At 34.2% G+C, this 16937-nt stretch overlaps 1 protein-coding gene and 1 long non-coding RNA gene across 6 annotated transcripts in view; one reads left to right on the plus strand and one right to left on the minus strand.

The window, feature by feature from the left end:
• Nucleotides 1–16937, minus strand: part of LOC126733819 (uncharacterized) — a 308547-nt gene that overhangs the window by 258449 nt on the left and 33161 nt on the right. The gene's annotated exons all lie outside the window — the stretch shown is intronic.
• LOC126733808 (centrosome-associated protein 350-like) overlaps nt 1–16937 on the plus strand; it is a 176318-nt gene that overhangs the window by 25453 nt on the left and 133928 nt on the right. For 3 of the 5 annotated variants that reach the window (XM_050437217.1, XM_050437218.1, XM_050437216.1), the window contains 4 exons: nt 3825–4122; nt 7677–7796; nt 10194–10409; nt 14653–15050. In XM_050437217.1, the coding sequence (XP_050293174.1) occupies nt 3825–4122; nt 7677–7796; nt 10194–10409; nt 14653–15050 (1032 nt within the window). The remainder of the gene's footprint in view (nt 1–3824; nt 4123–7676; nt 7797–10193; nt 10410–14652; nt 15051–16937) is intronic. The other 2 variants (XM_050437220.1, XM_050437219.1) reach the window with 2 other exon arrangements.

The following is a 16937-nucleotide window of genomic DNA, read 5'->3' on the forward strand; positions in this document are numbered from 1 at the left end:
TTGGTTTTTTATTATACTTAAAATCATTTAAACATTTTATGCCTCAAGGTAATTAAAGTGACAGTTAATTAATTTGAGTACCAATTTATTAAAGTGGCTACCTTAACTTTTTTTAAATATTTATTTATTTACGCCAGATTTTTTTTTTAATTGTTTATTAATAATAATAGGTAATTCATTTTTGTATCTCATAACTTGCTTTTCGTCAATTTTCACAAAAACGGTGATATTTACCGACTTTTACTAAGAGCACCTTTTTTATGTAAAAAGCATAGGAACATCATAATCTAATGCCCAAACGGGCAGAAATTAAAGTCTTAAAGAAATGGGCCTAAAGTTACCAAATACCCCCCTGATTCTGAAGCCCCTGGTAAATATTTTTTTTATTTAGTAGGTTCAAAAGAATAAACGTACTAACAATAATTTACTTCCCAAAATTGGTTGCGGTAGCTAAAGTAGTTCCGGAGCTATTAAAAAAAACTAGTTTTTAAAGGTTATTTTTAAAGAGCTCTAGCTGCCTGAGGAAGCTTTTCCGAACCCATGTTTATATGACTTTTGTTTTTCTTTTGACGTTTTCTATCTGCCCTAGAAGTTTGTAACATGATCAACGGAACACCCTGTGTAATCAATTATAGAAAAGAAGAAAAAAATATACTTATTCACATATTTAGAAAAAATATGAACTTAAATCATTAAGGATGCCAAGTCCATTAATTATACCTAACTGTATTTTCTATTGAAATTGTACGAAAAACCTAATTATTGAATAAGAAAATCCAATTTGAACCAACGTTTCTGTAGTTAAATCTACTATGGTTATCAAGGTAAATAAAATAAAATAAAATATATAAAACTATGTATCTTTTTTTTTGTATCTCTTTGATGCTTCTCAGAATAATTTATCAAAGACTTCTTTTTTTAAATTAACACTTATTTGACTTTGATAAACTGTTTCGAAAAGTAACAAAGAAAATACAAAGATTATCTTTTTAATAGTTAAAGGATGTGATTCTAAAATAATTGAATAATAGAAAATACATTAATAACATATTTTTCCATTTATCAATAAATTTTAAGAATGACCTGTTCTATCTTTCTCTTTAGAAAAGCGATCCATGTAGTATTAAAATCAACCCAACAAGTAGCTACGTATTCATCTTCATTTAACATTATATGTAATGCACTTTCCTTTAATTTGCGTAATGAAGTTGGTTCCTTTGTTAAAATTGAGGAAGCAACCCCGTTTATTCTATGATTATATTGTCAAATGCATGTTGTGTAATTTTTGAAAATCATTGTGGTTCAATTATGTAAAATTCATGTTCATTAATTCTTTTTGGTAATGGTAAGGTTTATCTAAAATTAACCAGAACTACAAGAAATTTTATAAATTACATTTTTATTTTTTTTTTCATTAATTAAAAGGTTTAGTTTTTGTTTTAGCAATTTTTTAAATTATATTAGGAATATATGTTAAAATAAGATTTCTGGCAAAAAGTGGTTGAAGACATTTCTAATAAAATATTTTTTCAGTTGTTACATTTAACTCTATTTATCATTATTAAATAATTAGAATCAAAATTAAGATATCTATTAGTATGAGTTGGTTTACGGTATGTTTTGTCTTCGAAGTGGACTGTATTTCTTGTAACTTGCTCTTGTTTACGCAAATTAAACCCGGTAGTTAAAATAAAAATAGTATTTATTAACTACATACAAAGTTGGTAATTAGGTTTAGTAACAGCGTAAATTAAAATTAGAAAGAACTCGATTTGCTTGACGCGTACTCGTTTCTTGCGAGTCTTGATTGTGTCTTTCTGTCTGTCTCTTTTTGACGCGCCGCGATGTCACGGAACATGAAGCAGCAGCAGCCATGGACACTTGCGCGGTGCGGCGTTGCCGTGTTTAACAGGAAATACTATGTTTCACAGTTTTATTCAGTTTTCAATAGTTTTTGCACAAAGTTGTTATATTTCACTGGCATGAACACGATAAATTCTTGATTCAAACTTTGGAAATCTCTTTTTTTTATTAAAATGTCAAGAAAAGGAAGCTGGCTATCGGAAAGGAAGCCTCCTTTTCGAGATTAAATTTTATAGAAGACTCTTTGGAGTTAATGTAATTTAAAAAAATGTTAAGGTCTATCGTAGCCAATCGATAATTCTAGCCGTGACACTGGTTTCGTGGCGTCAAAATTGAAGCCGAGATTTGGTGGCGCACGCCGTACAGTGGAACAACTAAGTGGAGATACTGCGGGACCTAATATCACAGTCTAACAAATTAATAACTAAAAAATAACAAAAAAAAGTTGAAATCTATATACTTTGCTAATATTTTACATTTTACAAGATAATATATATTTTTTATTATTACGTATTTTTAGGTATATGATAAATGTTTTAAATATTTATTATTATTTATTTTATTGGAAATATATACATAAACAGTGTTTTAAATTCGTCTACCCTCATAATACGAAAATGGATAATTTACCCCAAAGTTGCACATTTTTTACTTATAAAAGAATATGCCATATAAAAAAAATGTGTTGTGAATGGCTGATTCTCAAATTATGTAGGGCAGGCATCTTCTGACAGCTTTACTCTTTTTCGAGAAACCTTTAAAATTGTTCCATCCTTCCTAGCCACTATATCCTCACGAATAATGAAACGTTCAGAAAAATGTTTTATGCAGATCCTTGATGATTCTTTTATCACTACGTCGTCTCTTTCAATGCATTCTAACCATCTTTTCGTTTGATCCGGGTCATTGGGAAAACGAAAAATGGTAACTCTCTCTCTCGGTATCTTTATAATTGCTTTTGCACCCAGGAATGCAGCAAGAGGTAGGCATTATTCTAAATAAAATTGATTGTAAAATGTAAGTTAAAAATAAAATTGTTAATTTACCCACCTAATTTAAATACCAAATTTTTATTCTTTTTAAAACTCAAAGCGAGTATCAAAATAGTTTCGTAGTTTAAAATTTTAAATGCGTAATCTTACTATAAACTACAATAATAACTGCAGTAAAATATTATTTCAAATCAACGCAAAATATGTGCCCCAGCGCGGAATTTTTGCCATCGCGAATGCGGTCGTCGCCTCGCATGATTTCAGCTTCTGTTGTGAGGTATCGATGGAAGCGGGGATAAGTGTCCAGGCTAGAATTATCGATCGGCTACGGGTCTATTTCGTTAGGGTGATATATTGAAAAACATATTACTATTTTGCCATCATATTTTAGATTTTTTACCAAATGTATTAATAATTTCAGATTCAACATTTTTGATAAATATATCACCTAAAATGTGTGAAATAGGAGAACCCATAGCAATACTAAGGTTTTATTGATAAAATTCATAATTATATTAAAGTCGGTGTTGTGTAATCTGGTTCATCATTTTTTCCAAGTATGATTTATTATTTGCTAGGATCGTGGTGTCTCATATTAGTGATGCAGTCTCCATTCAGTTTAATAGCTCCCATATCTTCCAGTAGAGCCTTTTTGAAAATGGCTTCTTACTAAGTGTTAAACAGGAGATAAAATGCACCCCGTACTTCCTTCCTTATTGACACGACATCCGAGGTTCCCCTGTCTACTCTCATCTTCAAAGTTTGGTTCCAGTAGAGCTGTGCTATGATTGTAATGTCTCTCTTGTCAATCAAGGTAGCTGATAATATCTCTAGCATCTTCTGTTGCCTGACGCAATCAAATGCTTTAAGATAGTCAATGAGACGAGCATATACTTTAAGAACATGGCACATTCGACTAATTATGCGGACTTCTTTGTATCAGTAAAACAATAAAATAATTTTCCACAGGTCAAGCGAAACGTCCAGGGTCGAACAGGAGCACGAACTCGAACCAAGTCTGCAGAACCGCAAATACAAAAATTCAGAGAAGCGAGTAGATCTCTTTCTAGAGAACGTAAAAACCAAAACCCGAGTATCAGTCCACGAGTTTCGAATGGCGTAAGAAGGCCCTTAGATCCGAACTTTTTATGTCCACCGAAGCAAGTGTATGGAATTCGGCAAATGGAATTATCACAAGGGTTAATCAATGTCAATATTCCAACCAAGAAGTCGGATAAACCTAAGGATATTCCTATGGAAACTAAAGGTATGTTAAAACTCAAAGTAATTTGACCAATTTCAATTTATAATTATTATATTTTTTGATTCTTAAAACTCTTACTATTTATCGAAAAATATGTAAGTAATTAGGGTTTATTTAAAAACATCCCTTCGTAGCATCACCGCGGCATCAATTTCAAAAGTTCTTTATTAGTCGAAAAACTAAAAATTTGTTAATAAAGCAAGACAAGTCTTCTGAATGTAATGTAAAGTAGCCATTTAATATTATGCATTTATTGGCACTAGAAAATGTAAAAATATTTAATTATCTAATTACCTTAGAAATTTAAGACTTAGTATTTAGTTTAGATTTTTAGTTAAAATAGTTATCCTAGTTCCAAGGTCATTCCCTTATATTTCCGTGGTCAATATCCCTTGTATTGTATTAAGTTGCCCTGACAGACCACAGCGGCCTGAAGTGTGTCTCACTGTCTTAAATGTTTTAGGATAGGACAATGTAGCTAAGAAACGTCCTATAAATTAGATATATCTATATATTAAAAATAAGAGAACATAAAAAAAATAATTTAAAGCAATATAATAGATTAATGAAATAAAAAAAAATACAAGGTTGCAGATTGAAGCAATAGCATACCGTCGTCCGTTGCTATCGCAGCAAGCTGCGTTTCTCTTCCGTCGATGGGGTGCTAACGCAACGTATATCGCCTCCTATTTAAACTTGTGTTGATGTACCAATGCGGTACCGCTGCGTTTCTACCGGATCGTGTATACCCGCACTAAAACCGCCCGAGTTTGGTATTACTATTGTCTAATATGAATTAGACAGTCGTAAAACGACTAAAACACTAGAAAAAAAATTCTGTAAGTTTAAAGAATGTTGTAATTCAATAGATTGGAATGGTATCATACTTGACAACGGTGATCCTCGAATTTCCATTCAACTTTAGCGGATATTTTTGAGTCAACTTTCCCCATGATGATAATTAGGGAAAAAAGGAGAAGACCCTGGTATAGCAGGAGTCTCTTAATTTCTGATGTGTTTGCACTCCATAAGAAAATTTGCCCTAGACAATTCCAGGTTCATGTCCTACTTTAATAGATATCTCAAAATTTACCCCGATACAGTGAAATTGGCAAAAAACTTATCCTACTCAAGTAAAATAAACCAATCAAGAAATAAGTCTAGAGAGTCTTGGAAAATTGTTAATGACTTACGTGGTGAACGTGGGAACCCTTCTGTTTCTAATAGCACGGTGACGGCCGAAACACTCAATCATTTTTTCCAGGGTGTTGCTTTGGGTCTGTTAATATCATTGCCTTAGTCTGTTAAGATCCGCGCTTATACTTACACAACATAAAGGTGTCTGAAACATTTTTCTTTAGGCCAACAGATTCTAGTAAAATAATGGAAGTTTTATCCTCAATGAAAAATAAGAACTCTTCTGGATGGGATGGGCTATCACCAAAGGTCCTAATAGTGCTACTTGCGGTAACCCTTGATTCTTTGGCTGAGGTGATCAATGTTTGACCCACTTGAAAGTGAAGTGGGTCCTTTCCACATTTACTTAAAGATGCCTTGATGTTACCATTATTTAAGGGTGAAAACTATGATGACCCATCAAATTTCAGACCCATAGGCCTGCTTTCGACGCTTGGCAAGCTTGTAGAGAGATTGGTAAAAACTAGGGTGATGGAATTTCTGAAACGGCATAATATTCTTAACCGGCGCTGTTCTGTGACTTGTCTAAGGCGTTTGATTGTGTAAGTCACAGAATACTGCTGCAGAAGCTATAAACCTATGGATTCAGAGGAGTTGCTCTCGACTGGTTTCGTTCTTACCTATCTGGAATAACAGAAAGAGTATTCTTTGACAATGATATGTCATCCCGTCTGGATATGGATGCGGGTGTACCCCAATGTTCTTTTCTTGGACCAATGTTGTTCGTGCTATATGTCAATGATATCTCTCAAATTCCAATTAGGGGTAAATTTACTATCTTTGCAGATGATACAACAATACTTTGGCATGACACTGACCCCAAGGGGTTAAAGAATATTGTTGATGAAGTTTAATTCTTGTGAAGTCATGGTGTAAATCTAATAGATTAACTTATGAGAGATGCGTTCTGCACATTCATCGATAAAATATAAAAGATTGCTCAATAAAAAAAAAACAAAATAAATAAACTCTCAATTGCTCTCGGTTAGCATATGCTGATGACCTAAAGCTTTTCCATAGGATTGCCTCTATAGCAGATTGTGGTCAGCTGCAAGAGAACATCAATACTGTACACCATTGGTGCACTTTGAACCGGCTTAACCTTAATGTTTCCAAGTGTAATGTGGCCAGCTACTTTCGAATCAAAAGTCCAGTTGTCTTTAATTACTCTGTTAATGGAGAGTCTCTGGCAAGGTCTACCTGTTTTAAGGATCTTGGAGTCACCTTTGACTAAAAATTTTCTTTTATACCTCACATCGAAGATACTGTTTCTAGAGCTACTCGCATGCTGGGCTTTATTATTAGAAATTGCAAACTTTTTTTGAACACTGCCACTGCCAAAACTCTCTACTATGCATTTGTTAGATCCAGGCCGGACTACAGCTCCCTCATTTGGTCTCCCATTTACAACCAGCACATTCACCTATTAGAATCAGTCCAACGGCGATTCCTTAAATGTTTGGCATTTAAGGATGATGGAGTCTATCCTCCAAGGGGTTTTGACTATAACCTGCTGCTCTCTAGATATACTGAACGGTCACTTGCGAAGAGGAGAGAAATGCATTCGGTGAAATTCTTGTTTAATTTACTTAACCATAAAATTGACTGCCCATCCCTTTTGCAAAGGATTTGCTTTCATATACCACGCCCAGGATCTAGACAGTGTCCAGCTTTTAACTTGGACACATCCGAGTCCAATCCTATTCACTCCATGTGTCAAAACTTTAACACTATTGCTGATTCTTGTGACATTCACCATGACAATTTGGCACTTATTTTGAGTCACCTGCGTATGGTGGGTGGGGGAGGCCAGGTTATTTAGTTTTTAGTTTGAATACATTTATTTACTCATTTTTTTTCTGCTCTTTTGATTTAAATTAATTCTTGATTCTTATCCTAATTTAGTGTTGATTTTTTATTATTTATTTTCTATAAAACACACTACTTTCTTTTATTATATAGCAATAGTTGCATGAATCTATTACAGTTCATGCATTCGTACTTGTACATTTATATATTTAATTGATTTTCCTGTAACTGGGTATATGTAACCTGTTGGAAATAAAGCTTATTATTATTATTTTTATTATTATAAGTATCAAATTTAGCAACTTTGCCATAATTTAACCGACCCAATGATGAGGATCGAATTTGGGCCACCCTGTACATAGTATGTAATAGCCAGGTGCTTAATAAAGATTATTCTTATTTATTTTATTTAATGAAAATTAATTTCTACTTCTGGCTGGTATTTTCTCATGAATTTCTTATAGGTAGATAGAATGTAAAAAAAAATCATTATTTAGCAAACATTTTGACTAGTCATGGTAATTTAGTACTAACATTGTTATTAATTTTAGAAGAACGGCGTGCCGAAATAGCTGTACCCATTAAAATGGACATTGATAATAGTCATACGCAAGTACATCATAATGATCGAAACCTTAATAATGAGTTGTCTGGGGCGACTTCTAATACAGGTATGAAACCTATTTTGTCATACATTTTTGTCAAAAATCACTAAAAAGAATAAAACCGAACTAAAGTAATTCAGTTTGTTCCATTTATAAATTTCTGCTTTTTTATTGCACATGGTGAATATACAGTGTGCATCCGTAAAGTGACGGATAAATTCAATAAAAATGAAATGGACCGTTTCTGAAAAAAAAAAATCCGAAGTTATCTGCATTTATTTAGTTTTGAATATTGACTTGTTTATAGAGTATCTTACCATGTTTTATTAAAGAAAATGCTTCATATTTTATTAAATAGGAACATTAGTATTGTTTTGTGTCTGTCAAAATAAGTGACTAATTTTTATTATATTATGAAGGGGGTTTCTTCAATTTCTACATAAGCATTTGGCATCATTGTATCAGAGATGTTGCAAGCAAACAAACTGCTCATAGTTCTATGGAAATGCTAATTCTAGCCTTTTAATGTTCTAAGGGGAAAATGGATCGTTTCATGTAAAGATATTTTGCAAGCTAATTTAGTGACGTATCTGGATGGAACAATGCCAATAAGAGTTATATTTTAACATAATAATGATTCGAACCATGAGTATTCAGTATGTTAAAAGTTGGTTATCTCAAAAAATCAATGTAATGTCTTAGCCATCATAGTCTCTAGATTTAAATCCAATAGAGAACTTGTGACATTACATTGAAGTCAAAATTAGATATCAAACGTACTCTTATACTGATACATGAAATACCTCACTTAAATATTAGCGCACGGCTCTGCTGAAGTGTGGCGGCGCGCCATCTTTCTGGAACCAAATTGAAGCTTCTGGAATATTGGGATTATTTGCATTTGGAAACATCAAACATAAAGCGGGAATCAGTTCGTTCCTTAAGAATTCCAAATAACGTTGACCTGTTAAGGTACCTTCGAAGAAAAATGGACCTATGACTCTGTCATTGATAATGCCGGCCCAAACATCCACAGATTAAGGATATTGGGTATGAGCTTCAATCACCCAATTTGGATTGAAGGAAGACCAGTAACGGCAGTTCTGTCTGTTCACTGTACCATTGAGGCAGAAGGTCGACTCGTCAGAAAAAATTATTCTACGAGTAAAAAGACGGTCGTTATGGCAAACATTCATTATAGTTTCGCAAAACTCTAATCGACGATCTGTATCATCTTCGTTAAGTTCGTGGATTAATTTTAATTTATAGGGATGATATTTTGCCTTTTTCAAAATCCTTCTTAAAGATGTTTTTCCAACATCGTTATCTAGTGCTGCCTGTCTAGTCGATGTATGAGGATTTTCTTCAATGGACAACATTTAACTTCTTTTCCTCGGAAATTGAGGGACAACCCGATCTGGGTCGATCTCTGACGTGACTTAATTCCCTAAATTTTCTTTCTAGTTTGCTACCGGTAGACTGAGATATTGTCTTATCAGGATAATTGGTATTAAACATTTCACAAACCTGGTGTTGGGTCCTAATGCGATCACCACATCCTATCATAATTAGTATTTCTATTCTCTCAGTTTCACTTAACTTATTCATCTTTTCAGGCAATATTAAATTTTACAATAAACAAGGATAAGACTGCTTGATACCTGTCACTTCAAAAAATGATGACAACATCATTGCAACAATGGATGAAAAAACACAAAAAACAAGGTTACCTTAGTAAGGGTGTTACATAGTTGCATGAATTATTGTATGTTCAGAAATTCCGTAACTATAACTGTATATAACCGTTAATTTCTCAGTACCTGTTGACACTTACTAGCTAGATGGTTTTAAAAAAGCTTCGATAAAAAGTGCAAACCGCATTTGTCTATGTCTAACCGTTTGGATTTTATAACATGTCAAAAGTGCAAATATGCCGATCTTCAACTGTCAATAACTCAAAAACAAATGAATATAGGTATAGGACATTGTACATGAAATATGTCTAGAATTTTCTGTTCTTTAAGAATACAGAATAAAAAATTGGTATTTCCATTTCAAAAATTGAAGTTGATGGTCGTAACTTATTTTAGGACCACCCTTCATACATAAAATTATAGTAAGAAAACCCGCAGTTAAAAATAAAAATCGACGTGTCCGAGCGTTTTTTTTTTGAACATACCCCTGAATTTTAAATGAATTTATTCCGGACTTTTGGCTCTCACTGTATATTATAAAATTTAGTATACGTATATTGTTGGTATATATTTGCATAATAAATTTATACACAATAATTTTGTATGTTATTTACTGTGTCTAAAAAAATTAATATTAAATAATTATAGTTGGGCATAAAATATTTCAAAATCATGTACAAATCTTACTGATAAATCAAATGTTGACGGTTATTTAACGGAAAATCATGATGTTGCTATCTTTTTGCACAATACTGCATATATTTTTTAGGAAAAACTCAAGTTTCTCAACAGGTGAATTCTCAAAAGTGTGATATGAATTCAAAACCAGTTCCCGAATGGCTTAAGGAACAACCGCCAACTGACCCATGTAATTTCATAAATACGGTAAAAAGGCGCCTTTTAAATGAAAGAAAACCATACCATGTCGATGTCGGTGTGCAGGGGAATCTTGAAGCACCAAACGTCGTTTTAATTCCAGAGACAGGTAAAACCTTTTTCATATGTTTTACTCTATAGTCGAAGTCGTTTATAATGGTCAGTGACGTCAGAAAAAACCAACAAGCAACACAACTAGAGTGGCTCAAAATAATATTTAATTCCCTAAATACAAAATCCATTGACAGCCGGTGACACGCGCCTACTCCAATTGTGTGAACTCAGTGGTTGTTGTCATAGTCCCGCCTTGCTCGCATAAAGCGCGCAGTGGTGCCAAGTATATTACTCGTCCTTTTCTCTCTTGTTTCGCGGTAAATGGGGCAGCGAGATAAAACAGTCATTACTTTTAACAGAATGGCAACGCCTATAAACGCAGAAACATGCTTTCCTTGTTAAGGTCGGGGCACACATATCCGTACCGAGACCGCACCGTGCCCGCACCGTAGCACGGCCGTGTCTCGGTTGTGAATTGTCGTTCGTAATCATATGAAGTAGTCTTAACATGACCGCACCGTGCCCGTGCGCCGACTCCGCACCGAGTCCGCAACGAGCTAGAATAGTTTTGTTTAATTTTCAACGGTGACGGTGCGTTGTACGGTCTCGAACGAGCAATAAAATTTAGCTATTCAAAATGGAAATTTGAATGGTACGGACTCGTTGCGGGCATGTGTGTCCCGACCATAATACGTTGATTTGATACATCCCATGGGCGTGTTTGCGGGTTTATTGTTTATTTTAGTGTTGTTGCAGTTGCTTGCGTTATTATAATAAACAATATATATATTAAAATATATATTATTTATATTAATATAAATAATATACAGTTATGGTCATATAAATAGCACACTTTTCTAAATTGCGATAAAAAATATTAAATACCATTTTCTATTTTTTTTATAATATATTTAGCTTAGATGTTCTAAAAAGAGTTGTATTTAATTAAAATTAAAAGAGTATTTTAAATATATAAGAAACATAACAAAAAAACTAAAGAAATGCTGACCATTTAAATAGCACACTTAAAAAATATTTACTTTCACCAAAACCAATTTAATATTTTGTTGGGTATTCTTTATTTTTTATAACTTCACTTAATCGCTTGGGTATTGACTCCACCAATTTTGCACACACGCTTGCCGGAATACTGTTCCAAGCCTCTTGGAACTTTGGCCATAGTTCATCCAGATTTGAGGGATTTAATACCTTAATTTTGGTTTTAACGTGATCCCACAAATTTTCCAGAGGGTTCAGGTCTGGGCTTTGTGGCGGCCATTCCAAAACATCTACCACATTTTTAGTAAACCATCGTTTTATTGATTTTGCAGAATGTTTTGGATCATTATCGTGCATGAACTTACATGTAATTGGCATAAAATGCTCCATGTATGGTTCCATAACATTCTGCAAAATCTCCCTATACTTGTATTGGTCCATTATTCCCTCTATACGATGAATAGGTCCAACACCATGCCATGACATTGCTCCCCATATCATAATTGATCCTCCTCCATGCTTAACAGTTTTAATTGTGTACCTAGGGTTTAAGGCACGATTGGGAGGACGTCTAACATAGCATTTTCCATCATTTCCAAATCTATTAATCTTGGTTTCATCGCTCCATAATATGGTTTTCCAAAAATTAATGTCCTCATTTATATGTTGTTTAGCAAATGCCAATCTTTTTTTAATATTTCTTTTTGAAACAAGTGGTTTTTGCCTAGCTACACAACCTTTGAGATCTTTTTCACATAATCTTCTTCTTATTGTTCTTGCAGAAATATTGACGCCATATTGGTCTGCTATTTCACGTTTTATTTGGGCGGAACTTAAAAATGGATTACCCTTGCTTATTCTAATAATAATTTTATCCATGTTATACGTGGTTTTTCGAGGCCTTGTTAATCTTTTCTTGTTCATTGTGCTTTGAGTGGTCTCATAGAGAGCCAGAGCATTATAAACCATTTTCCTAGAGCAATTTAAATCTTTTGCTATAGCAGAAATAGAAAAGCCTGGATTTTTCTTTTCTATAATAAGAGCTCTCCTCTCTGGTCCACAATGTTTCTTTCTACCCACTAAAAACAAAACTACTCTTGACAATATTCAAAAATTTAAAAGTTAAAATAATACTTACTAATTAACACTCGATATATTTAATAAGAATGAAAGGTGTGCTATTTATGTGTCCAGCCTTAAAACGTTAATATTGGAATTAAATTCTGTATGTGCATATATTTTTAAAATAAACATAAAGTCTTGCATATTAGGAGGAGATTAACTGCTTAAATATTTTCTTATCAGTCAGGAATTTGTTTTTTGTAAGTAATATATGAAAAGGCTAAGTGTGCTATTTATGTGACCACAACTGTATATTATAAATTTATTTTATTACTTATAATATTATTAATTTACGGTATTTTTCTTCGGCGGTTAATACGGTGTTTTTGTTAAATATGGAAAACGAAGAACTTTCGACAAGTTGTGTCCCGCCGCCTGCCAAAAAAGCAAAAAGGCATTATTTCACTTCTGCGGAATATCAACTAGTTAAAACTGTATATGAAAGTGTTCATGCTAAAAATCCCGATTTGTCGATTTGTCGGTTGAGGACGCGGCAGAATTATGCGGAGATTTGACAAAAGTTAGTTCCAGAACAGTTTTCAGGTCTCTTAAAGTTAATGAAAACAAAAAAAAAGTAGAAAAAAGGGGCAGGAAAAAAACTGTTCTAGATGAGGACATAAAATATATCATTAGGCGAAAAGTGCACTGTTTTTTTTTTTTAAATGAGATTCCAACTATTAAGAAAATTAAGGCCGAACTTGATAATGACAATTATTATTTACCTAAAATTTCCGTTGGTGTCTTAAAGCGAACATCACGCGTCTTAAATTTTCGTTATTTAAAAAGGAACCGGAAAAGTTTTTTGATTGACAAAAAAGAGATTGTTTTGTGGCGAAGGAAATATTTAGATGAAATTCGTAAACATCGGCGCGAAGGAAGAAAAATTTATTATACCGATGAATCATGGCTTAATGAAGGACACACCCGTGGAAAAGTATGGCAAGACTTAAATGTAACAAATTTACGGCAAGCTTTTCTTGATGAGCTTTCTACGGGTTTGAAATCGCCTTCTGGAAAAGGTCGTCGTCTAATTATTACCCATATAGGTAGTGATTCTGGATTTTTGGAAGGAGGTCTGAATGTTTTTGAATCCAGAAAATCGGGAGACTATCATGAAGACATGAACGCTGAGGTTTTTGAAAAATGGTTTTCGTCCGTGTTGAAGTGTATGCAGCCCGGTTCAGTCATAGTGATGACAATGCTCCTTATCATAGTCGGCGAGTGGAAAAAATACCCACGACTGCTTGGCGAAAAAATGATATAAAAGATTGGTTAAAATCAAAAGGCGATATAAAATTTGACGAAGACATGCTTAAGGCACAATTGCTTGATATTGTTCGTGTCCACAAAGCACAATATATTAAATATGTGGTTGATGAAATGGCGCGAAACAGTGGGGTTACAATATTGCGGTTACCACCGTATCATTGTGAACTTAAACCGATAGAACTTATATGGACACAAATAAAAGGCGAAGTGGCCAGCAAGAATACAACGTTTAAATTAAATGACCTTAAAGTGTTATTAAATGAAGCTATCGGTAATGTAACCCACCAACTGGAAAAGTGCATCGAACATGTGGTGAAAGAGGATCAAAAAATGTGGGACTTGGATAATCACATTGAAGTTGTTGTGGAACCACTTATTATCACTCCTGGCTCTGGAAATAGTGATGGCGATGATTCTTCTTCAAGTTCTTCTGATGAAACCTCTGATAGAAATTAGCGCGTTTTAACCATTATAGAGGTACAATATTTATTATTTAAATCTTGTTTATTGCAACAAAGTTTCCTTCATTTATTGAACTACATACATTTATAATTTCATTAAACTTATTATAAATTAATTATTATTTATAATTTTATTATAAATGATACTATTATATTATAAATATTTTCATTACAATAATCGAGACAATAATATTGAAATCATAATAAAATTATTATGTGCTTAAATAAATAATAATTTATATAATATACTAAAATCACTTTATAAAAATGTCTACGCCGCCGCTAGCTACGTCTCTCACCGCGCAACCGTCTCGGTGGCCCTAATGCTAACGATGAGTCACTGACTATTATAAACAACTTCGACTATAGGTTGAAGTAGTGTGAAACTTTAACAGTGAAATTAAACGAAATGGTAACAGATACCTTATGTGTTAATAATAATTTTAGAGCAACAGTCACGAGGATATAGCAGCAACAAAACAGACCTAAAGTCGTTTATATCTCACAAAGGTCTTAACCTAAATCCCCGCAGTTTACAACAAGTAGATCGTCATTTTATCAGTGTGAAGGATGGTCCAACTATAACCGAAGACTCTAGTTCGGGAAACGAATACGATACTTCCAGGAACATTCCTAGTATTTCTACCGAGAGTGGTACGTCGATAAGGCGGAACGTGAGGCCTGGAGAATTTTATGATAAAAAAGTGTGTGATCTTATAGAGAATGGTAACGTGCCACCTAGTCTTGATGTTAAAAAAGTTCAGGACATTCGGTTGCGAAACCCAGAAAGCATCAGTAACAAACTAAGTGGGGACTTGAAGACTCAGTCTTTGGCGGACTTCGATGTAAGTATTCACAAAAGACAGTTTTTAAATTTTTTTTTTTTTTTTTAACCGAATTTGGTATGATCATTTTGTTTGTTTTATTATGACGTAACTGTAGTGCATTCAGGACCAGTGATAATGAAATTTGAATCTCTTACAAACTAATTGCCTTGAAGTCAATTATTTCCCTTCAGCTTGGAAACATGCGCATGTTTTTCCACTACCACAAATCGATAAACCCATTGACATGAGGCATCTACGTTTTGTTAGTAGGCTTGCATCATCTTTATCGAAAATTTATGAGAAGGTTTTAAAAAGACAAATAAGAGATTGACAAATATCTATTGTTTACTAAGGTGCGGCATAAACACTGAAATGACTCAAATTAAATAATAAAAATTTTAAAATATATGTTAGAGATTGGATACATCAGATGGGCAGCGAAAGATATAATAATTTAATAAATAATACATAAGGTAACTTAACAGTCTCTTGCCAGTTGGAGGTTAAAACGCAGGATGCTCCGATGCCGCGGAAGGTATGGCACTATAAATCAGCAGAGTGGAACCATCTTCGAGAATTTTATCGCTCATTCCCTTGGAAAGAAGTCTGCTTTAGAACCAATGACATCTCAGAATGTGCAAACCAAATTACAGAGACGATCTTGGCAGGAATGGAAGCTTATATCCCTTTTTCTACTAAATGCGGATCAAACAACAGGCAATGGTTCAACCTGAATTGCAAAAAGGCAGTAAACAACAATGGCGTCAACATCCTTCCATCGAAAATCGGAAGAACTTTTTAGCCTCCAGAAATAGCTGCAAGCGAATTATTGATGAATGCAAAGAGAGTCACAACAACAGGATCAAAAACAAACTGCTAAACTGCCCAAATGGAACAAGATCTTTCTGGTCGGTATCGAAAGCCGTTAGTCAAGGATTTGCTAAGTCGGCCTTGCCACCCCTAACAGCAGATAATGGTTCTATCGCGGTAACAGCAAGGGAAAAAGCCAACTTACTGGGTAAACTCTTCGCGTCCAATTCTACTCTGCACTCGCAAGGCAAAACACCGCCATATTTGCCAAGGGTAAATTCATCGATGGGAGAAATTTCGTTTCCCCAACGAATTATAAATAAAATTCTTAAGAGCGTAGACACCAACAAAACTTCTGGACCCGATGGAATTCCAGCCCTAATACTAAAACGTTGTGCAGACGAATTGACTCCTCCCTTATGTAGACTGTTCACGGCATCGTATAAACAGGGCTCATTTCCAACAAGCTGGAAAACTGCTCGAGTGCAAGCTGTACCCAAAAAGGGTAAGAAGACGATGCCCTCCAATTATCGCCCGATTGCACTAGTTTCAGTAATATCGAAGATTATGGAGAAAGGAGTCAACCAACAACTGTTAAGATATCTGGAATCATCTGGACTAATCAGCGATCATCAATACGGCTTCCGAAAGCTTAGATCCACCGGCGATCTTCTGGCCTACGTCACACACTTGTGGATAGAGGCCATGGAGAAGCACGGCGAGTCCCTCTCAGTCGCTCTTGACATTTCCAAGGCATTTGACAGAGTGTGGCATGAGGGACTACTAACCAAGCTCTCCTCAATCGGCATACAAAACTCATTATTGAATTGGATCAAAAGTTTTCTTGAACAACGAACAATCCAAGTAGCCGTCGATGGATACCTCTCCGACAAATTTAATATTAACGCTCAAGGATGAGTTCCTCAAGGATGCATTCTATCCCCCACCCTTTTCTTGATATATAAAAACGATTTGCTAGGAACCATTGTCAACCCAATCTACAGCTTTGCGGAGGATATCACACTTATTTCCACATTTAAGTCCGCCAAATCAACGACAGCCGCAAGTTCTCAGAATCTTAGGCAGCAACAAGTA

The sequence above is a fragment of the Anthonomus grandis genome, chromosome 3 (genome assembly GCF_022605725.1).
Source record: "Anthonomus grandis grandis chromosome 3, icAntGran1.3, whole genome shotgun sequence".
NCBI classification, from domain to species: Eukaryota; Metazoa; Arthropoda; class Insecta; order Coleoptera; family Curculionidae; genus Anthonomus; species Anthonomus grandis.